The sequence below is a fragment of the Porites lutea genome, chromosome 3 (genome assembly GCF_958299795.1).
Source record: "Porites lutea chromosome 3, jaPorLute2.1, whole genome shotgun sequence".
Taxonomy (NCBI): domain Eukaryota; kingdom Metazoa; phylum Cnidaria; class Anthozoa; order Scleractinia; family Poritidae; genus Porites; species Porites lutea.
This window is the reverse complement of record NC_133203.1, coordinates 39081956-39090786: the sequence shown is the minus strand read 5'-3', so window position 1 is coordinate 39090786 and position 8831 is coordinate 39081956. Positions and strand designations below refer to the sequence as shown.

General features: G+C 38.0%; 2 protein-coding genes across 2 annotated transcripts; both read left to right on the top strand.

Annotated features, from left to right (window-relative positions):
- The first annotated feature begins 1014 nt into the window (after positions 1-1014).
- Positions 1015-2368, top strand: LOC140929980 (potassium channel subfamily K member 15-like). The gene is made up of 2 exons (XM_073379653.1): positions 1015-1325; positions 1698-2368. Exons 1-2 carry the CDS (start codon positions 1025-1027, stop codon positions 2366-2368), a joined length of 972 nt encoding a protein of 323 aa, XP_073235754.1. The 5' UTR covers positions 1015-1024.
- Positions 2369-6825: 4457 nt separating this feature from the next.
- On the top strand, positions 6826-8831 carry LOC140929731 (potassium channel subfamily K member 3-like). The gene is made up of 2 exons (XM_073379447.1): positions 6826-7376; positions 7998-8831. The coding sequence occupies exons 1-2, from the start codon at positions 7076-7078 to the stop codon at positions 8648-8650; spliced, it is 954 nt and encodes a 317-aa protein (XP_073235548.1). The 5' UTR covers positions 6826-7075; the 3' UTR covers positions 8651-8831.

Genomic DNA, 8831 nt, shown 5'->3' with positions numbered 1-8831 from the left:
ACAAGATTGGATGCTGAAAAAATAAACGAAAATAAAAAAAAAAGGGACAATAATTGAACACTAAACTGAAAGAGTAATATTTTGGTTCGTCAAGTGTCTATGTTAAATTGTATGAGTAGAGCTGAAATCTTCAAGTTGGCTGTGCTAAAAAAAACGACGTTTCTAAAAAATTGAGTGTTAATGGCGTACAATGCGTCAAAATATCGACGTTTCCACCCATATAGCGTTCTCAATGTTATCAACTATCACTACTTGCATTGTAGTGAATTTATTATTTCTTAATTAACACCAACATCTTCCAATGATTCGTAATGTGTGATATTCGTGTATTCCTTTACGGAATTAATTAATAATAATTTAAGTTTATCTTGGCTTATTTGCCTTTCAAATGAGTTTTTAAGGTTTTGCTAATAAAAAATACAGACATGCAACCGTCGGGTTAAATGTGCCTACCAGAGCTTTGTTCTCAAAATTGCTTTGCAGGATGGATACAAAACTAATTTCGTTTGCTAAAGGCTTTACAGGGTACTGCTCAGTACACGTTTTAAATAGGAGGTGAATTTATAACTAGGCAACATCCGGTAAGAGAAGAATTGTAATTAACTCTCTTCTGCAAATGTAGTTGTTATCACTATACCATAACGCACCAGAGCACTGACAGCTGCCTATTTTGTTTTATCTTAATCGCTTGTATGATGACATTCTAGGGGTTTTGAACATAAAATAGCTATAACCATATTCGTTGCCTCGTAAGGATTTCTTTTCTCATATGTTATCCCTATTATATCATTATTGATATCTCAAGAAAATAATCAACGAGAATTTCTTAAATGTGATGAAACAAGGCTGACAAATGATCAGACACTCTGCGACAATGGAAAATTAAATGATTTTGAGGAACTTGTTAAGCCGATCAATAAATTTGCCGTTTATTTTAACGACGAAGCGTAAAACATTCAATGCTTCGTGTTTTCAAGTATACTTTACATCTTTATACTTTTTGTTGCAGTGTGCGCACCGGTAAATGTGCTACCCGCTTGTCAAGAAAAGCCTCTGGAGGGCAGCTCTGCTCTACATCTACGGATTTATCGGTGGCTGTGTATTCGTTGTCATTGAACGAAAGCCTGAAAGCAATAGACAACTTTATTCAAGACTTGCCGGCCAATTGCGGCGTAATTTTACGACGCAATTTAACATTTCAATAAACGAAAGTGATTTTAAACTGTTCATGGACCAGGCCTTTGATGTTGTAACTATTGGCAATAAACCCGACTGGAGTATATTTTATGGTCTAAGCTTTGCGATGACGTCACTGACAACTGTGGGTAAGCTTGGATGAATTTAGTGGAACCTCGATATAACGAACTGCTAAGGGAAGGGCAAAAATTTGTACGCTATAATGAGGTTCCGTTATATCGAGGTAATTCTCAGTATGTTTTACTGTTACTGGGGTAAAGAAAATCGTTCGTTATACCGAGGACTTCGTTATATAGAGGTTCGAGCCGGGGCATTTTCCATTTTTCCCGCCGCCACCGCCCCCTTTCCCAAGTCGCGTGCGTCTTATTTTCGCTTTGGTCGTTTTAATACGTCCCCACTATACTATCTGAGAGCCTGGCACGGGCTACTCTCTAACAAGATCCTCCAAGATCCACCAAGATCCAAAATGTTTGTTGATTAAGTATTTTTTTTCCATTAAGGATATGGCCATATAACACCAGAAACTCCTCTTGGGCAAATATTCACCGTCATATACTGCCTCGTTGGTCTGCCCATTTGCATGATATTCCTCAAAACGCTGGGGGAAATAATTGCAAAGACTGTTAAAAGGCTCGTTCGTGTCTTTGAGACAATAATCCTTGGCAAAAAAAGGCCTCGCAGGCTCAAAACGAAAAGCTTTGTAGTAACATTTATGTTAATGATCTGCACTCTATGTCTTGGAGGAGTAACCCAGGTGTATCTGGAAGGCTGGACTTTTGTAGAAGGCATCTACGCATACTTTGCGACGCTTTCAACAATTGGCTACGGCGACTACATTCCTGGGTGGAAGACAGTAAGAATAGCTGATAAACAGTCAGGAATTGATAACAATATTGATTTATGGATAGTTATATCCCTCTTGGCGTTACCTAGTCTGGCAGGACTTTGTGTGGTCAGTGGAGTACTTAATTCACTCGTTGATGCTCTTGATGAATTAAAGATTCATTTTTATGTCCGCAAAGAATGTGTCAAATGTGAAACGAAAACATCTACGAAACACGAAGGACTGCACGAAGAGGGAAATTTGTTCATCGAAGACCCAAATAAAAGTGTTGACCAAAAAATTGGCGTCACATTGGTTGAGGAAAGGATCAGATCAGCTACCTTATGAGAGACCTCGTGGGTTCATTATCCCAAAGAATATTTAACTTCCAGGACGCATTAGCGAGCTGTAGCGTAAGAGTTCGGCCAACTTTTTCAGCTTGTCGGTAGAGAAGGCTCGATTGACAGCTTGCTTCCATCCCTTAAGGACCTGACTTGGGAGAACGGCGGAAATCACGCCTATCCGTCGAGTTATGGCTCTGTCAACTTTGTGAACACTAAAATACTTGCACGTATATTTTTATATCTTTCTTAGAAATATTACCTTTCTGCTAAGTTATTTTAGAGGCTGCATGCTGAAGTGACAGGAAAGTTATTCTTAGTGATTAGTGGCAGTATTTAGTTAAGTCGTTTGCAGATCGTTTATAAAAATTAATTAGTAAAACTCAGGAAACCATGAGCCCCTGTGAGGCTTCGATTCAGTATCACGTTGGCCTGTCTATCCTGTATGTGTTCTATCCCTAATTGTCTGCTATACTACAAGCAAAGTTGTCTTTACTCTTTCATCGGCTGACATAGTCTTGGGCCATCGCCCAGATTAACGAGACTTTTATGGGAACCTTACGCGTGCTACGAGCGCCAGATTTCAAAAGATGATTAACAACTGAAGTCAAAACAAAGAGAAGAGAGTCCACTGTTCAGCAGTGTTTAGGATGGTTCACAGTTTTGACCTTTTTGCTCAGACTAACCACTACCTTAGGAAAAAAATATTTTGACAGATATTTATCACTTTTCATAACCGCAGTGGGCAGGGGACTCGAGATTTTTTCTTTGTGCCACTAAACATTTTTTGAAGAAAAAGAGACTGGTTTGTTTTTTCGTAAATGTCTTTTAAATTATGCACTCCACTTTACAAGAAACAGATCTGTGAAAAAATATAAAGATGTGGTTTACATCATTAACGGTTAACGATAGATAAGTCGTGCTCTAATATAACGTGTACCAGCGTGTACATTTCCTCCCCACATGTTGTCCACTTTGCGTGAAATGACAGCTAGGGTGGCTGACATGACGTGTTAATTGTATAATTGCATTTCGACCACTTTCAAGAAAGTTTTCAGACGCAATATTATTATAAAAAAATTACTCATAAATTGTGAAAGGTATGTTGTTCAGCTGGATGGGTAAATTTGATCACAAGCAAAGCCTTTTTTCAGGGTGAATGCATGTCGAACCGAAAGGGTTTGACTGGAATTGAATTCAGTCTTATGTGAAATATAGGGTTGAGCGACCTAGACACAATGGATTGCAAAGTAGGATACAGGACATAATTATTTTCAGCAATATTCGGCGCTTCATCATTTAGGTGAGTGAAAGGCATCTGAAAAGAGGGGCGTTTCTGGGCATTTTCTAGCTTTAAGCCCGCTACCAGAATGTTGCTGATATACGCTTATTAATTTACACCGGTACAAGAGCCTGGTTTTAAAGGGCGTAAAATAACTTAAGTTTGACCTTTAAGTTACAATCACTTTACGTAAATATTGTAATTCCCTACTTCTATACCATGTCATGATGAACGCAAAGACAAAGCTGTGTTAGCATGGCATTCTAAAATGTAAGGCCGAGGCCAACGAAGAACTCCCGAACCACCTTGTCTGTGTCGATGCTCTTGTACGTCCCTGTACGTATGTAGGAGCGTGAGCCCAGAGGACCTCTCTGCTCTTAAAGTACGACTAAATGATCGTTGCGGAGTTGCTGTTGACACTGGCATCGTCAAAATAATTGTGATAATAAAATTTCCCAAAAAATCTTTTAAGTCCGTGCTTAACTGGCTTACAGTCAGGTACGCCCCTGGAACACAATGAATTTCAACTTCCTTTAAGGTGAATGCCTTTTCAAAGCTTCTTATATGAAGTTATTCGAATAAAATATAAGACAATCAGCTTGGGATGTCTCCTCACATGACACCAGTAAACAAAACTCTCTCCTACTGCCGGTTATATAATAATGGCTAACGTAACAGAGCTTCACACCTGCTTTAAGGACTCCCGGGCGGATATGAAAGGAAGGATTAATATTGGGACTCTTCGTATTCGCCAGATCACTCAGTTATTAATATAATTTGTTTGCCTCACTGCGACGATCATTTCTTCATTTTCATCAAGTTTGACTGTGGACAGGTTTGTATTCGTCAATTTTCTACTTTAAGGTCATCAAAGCAGCTTTTTTAATTTTAATTTTCTCTTTAAAAAGCTATATATTTTCTAGCAACCAGGAGCGAAGAGTACTCACTTACGTCATTTGTCACCGAGTTTGTTGCTGTCACGTTCACTACTGGTGAAACGGTTGGAGCAAAAAAGGGTATGATTAAGTGTCATTCCGTGCTCTGGAAGATGACAGACAAGCTTGCGCAGTTATTGCACATACGCCCCCCATAGCTAGTTCATTTGGAACCGTTAGAAACTGCTAGCGGTGACTGGTAAGTGCGAAATTTGGATAAATTATTAATCAACAACATCAACCCGTTGAGAACAAATGTTTGTGCTAGAGATGAATATTACGGACTCACATTAATATATTCTGCGTCAAGATCGCGATAGCGTGAGATTTAATGGTAGTTGTTGGTATTGCTATTGCTTGAACAAACTCCAAGAAGGTGTTAAGCGGCAAGCTAGGGGAAATACTTAAATACGTAAACAGGACGGTTAGATTTTCCGCCTAAGTTCAGTTGTGCGTGAAGTTGACTGACATTCACAAAGAAGGTGCACTTGGTGAGTTTAAATATCCAGATCATTTTCATTTTAGCGATCTCACTTACACGGCGTTATTATTTCGACATCCACATGGTACGTATTTAAGTGCTATATCCGCGGGCGACTTATTGATAGTACGATTATGAAAGTGAGTCTGTAAAGCGTCCCATTTCTATCATCGCGTCATGTTCTGAAAATATAAATATCTTTAAAATAAAACACCTGAGCTCTTTCTTGCATGTCGCTTAGCATTTCACACTGTGACGTATTCACTCAATACAACGTCTAATATATATGATTCCGAATGTTGCAAAGCGATGAAGCAGCGTACTAGTTATTTTATCGTCGGGTATAACACTTACAACTTCATCGATCTTATCATTCATATATATATATTTTTAAACTTCTCATCATATTGAGAATGCGGCAGTAGTTTGCCCGTACAATTAATTTTGTCGGCTTTAGTCAACATGTTAGTGAGGTGAGATAAATAACCATAACGATAGCGTAAGCTTACTTTCAACATTAACTTACTAGGTAAACCAACTTAGTAAGCCTCTGCTGTCCATACCTGTGGAAGCAAGAATTAACTTTAAGATTCTTCTTATCACATATAAAATCTTGTATGGACAATCGGCTGGATATGTATCTGGAACCTCTGATTAAGACATATCATCTATCAAGAGCACGACGATCGTCATCTCCTTCGCTATTATGCACCCCCGCCATAAAATCTAAAACACATGGAGGACGTGCGTTCTCCACTGCAGCCTCTCAGTTATGGAACCCTATCCTAGAATATGTCAAAAATGCAGACAGTGTTACCACGTTTAAAACAAAACTTAAAACATTTTTATTCAGGAAATATTTCCATTGATTTTATGCTTAACATTTTTATTTTTTTTTAGTATTTTAAAGTTTACAATACTTCATGTATATGTCACACAGGCTAGACATTTTTCTTATTTTTCTCTTTTTCTTATCATAACGTAAAGCGTATTGGGGACAGAAATGCGCTTAATAAGCACCTATATTATTATTATTATTATTATTATTATTATTATTATTATTACGCTGGGTTATTGTTCCTTCTACGTTTTTGTGGATCATTAGTTATTAATTGCAAAAAAACAGCGGTGCAGTAATATCAACCGCAAGTATAAAACAGAGCAATTTACATTCTGAAGAAGTGATGATGATAATGATGATGACAGTGATTACAATGGTAAGCTTAGGTGAACGGCGTGTGACTCCGTAGATTTGTACGGCTGTGTGAAAACACCATGCCCTTCTTCACGTTAGCTTTCATATATCGGTTCTATGAGGTAAGCATTAATTCAGGATGCTATCTTAAGAAAAACGTGTAAGAGGTGTAAACTAACTAACTAACAGGTACATGCGATTCTTTTTTTACAAAATAGATAAAAAAAATAAGTAATTAAAGTAAGTGAGTAAGTAAGTATAAGTAAGTAAGTAAGTAAGTAAGTAAATTACAGAGAAAATTGAAAAGGAATGAAAAATGTTTTATAATTCTTTGATATTCGGATTTCAAATCAAGTGCTAACAAAAAAACGATACTTTGATCAGTTTGAAACTGTTCAGCCTAACAGTTTTCAAAGTTGATCTCTGCTGTTTGCAACTTCGAAAATAATGATAATGATCAAGAGACATATTTCTTTGTCTCGAATCTCTGATTTTGTCATTTACATGTAATTTCTTTGCGTACATTAAGTTCCATAGCGATTGCGGGCGAGCAATTGGCAAAATTAAACAAAATGAACGGCCGTGACACAGCCCTTTTAAGGGTGCTAATTGCTTTACACTTGCGGAAGGACTCTAATCTGCTGAGTTTTGATTTGGTACAATAATGGGATAGTATTTTCCAGGGAAAAATTACTTACAGGTAAACCTACTCAACCCTTGCCTGAATCCATTCTTTAAAACTTTGTCAGTGTTGTGCGTAAGCTTCTTTGAATCTTAATTACGGAATTTTTTCATTCTTTGCACAGGACAATGACAGAACGATGAATTATGGACTTGTCAAAAAAGGTCTCTGGAGAGCAATTTTGCTTTATATCTACGCGTTTTTAGGAGGTTGCATATTCTATGTAATTGAAAGAAAACCTGAGAACAGTAGAGAGATCTATACAAGACTAACCGAACAACTTCATCAAAATTTTACGGCTAAATTCAACATTTCAATGAATCAAAGTGATTTTGAGTTATTCATGAAAGAAGCATTTTTCGTCGTGAAAACAGGTAAAAGAATCGACTGGACTTTATTTTCTGGTTTGGGCTTCACAATGATGTCATTAACAACAATAGGTAGGTTTTCAAATTTTTAAACATTTAATATCACTGATTTTGTGGCAAAAAACGTTTGCTAGCATTTTCATAACTACCGTAAGTGTTCTATTTTTCTCTGTGAAGATCTCGCCCTATGTAACTGAATTGTAAGGGAATCCAAGACATTGTTGGATTCTGGATCAAATAGTGGACTCCTGTCCTTGTGCATGTAAGGTGGAACTTGTATTCTGGATTCCAATCTTAAGTGGGATTCCAGATTCCCTGAGCTTTATTCCGGATTCCACTAGCAAAAATTTCCCGGATTCCGGAATCCGAGTTCGCTTACATGGGGCTGGATTGTAAAACATAGCTATTTAAAATTACAGCTGGATTTATGGGACTGTTTTTGGGTTAGATAAAACACGCGGAAAACCAGATGACAAGGAAAGGAGAGGGAGGAGACTACAAAAAAGACGTGGTCTTACTTATAGTTTTGTAATGGTTATTAGGAACTGGCCCAGTAATGTTTTCAAAACTGCAGCCAGCAAAGGCCAATACGCAAATCGTGAGAGGCGTCGGATGATTTCCAGCCACAAAGTCAATATTTCTACACATGCCTGCTTGGATATTCTACGGCCTATATTTGTTTCTTTTTTTCAGGTTTTGGTAACATCACGCCAGAAACTCCACTTGGACAAATGATCACCATCGTGTACTGTATCGTCGGTATTCCCATTTGCTTGGCCTTTCTAAAGACACTGGGTGAAACTATTGCCAAGGTTGTTGAAAAATTCGTATTACTTGTGGAGAGACAGTTCTTTGGTAGGAGAAGACCCGAAAAACTCAAGACAAAAAGCCTCTGCTTAACGTTTATCCTGATGGTATTTACTCTTTGCCTCGGCGGATTGACCCAAATATATCTGGAAGATTGGAGCTTTGTGGAAGGAATCTATGCGTTTTTTGCGATGCTTTCGACAATTGGCTATGGTGACTATATTCCTTGGTGGAGTGCTCTGACAAAAGCTAATGCTGCTGAAAATAAGCGTGATCATCTTTGGCTGATTCTTTCCGCTTTGGCGTTGCCAGGCATGGCAGGACTTTGTGTGGTCAGCGCGGTAATAAATTCTCTCGTGGATGCTCTTGATGAGCTAAAGATTCAGATTTATGTTCAAAGTAAGTGTCTCAGATGCGAAAGAAAAGCCTCACGACACAAAGAAACTGTGACTTTAGAAAAGTTGAACGAGGATGTAAATCTGGAAAATAACTTCTTCCGAGTGCCAGTTAAGGAGAGGCTGAGATCAGCCTCCATATGAGTTTCGAAGGATATGCTATTTTTGGATCATTTTTGTTTGCTAAGTTGGTTGGTTCAGAGGCTTTGAAGCGATAGGCTTAGGCTCCATTCACGGTTGGACCAACACTCAGGGTCTTGAAATAACGTGCGGCTTAAATATGAATATCAGGGGCACCCAAAGAAAGTTTCTCCTAAATGCATTG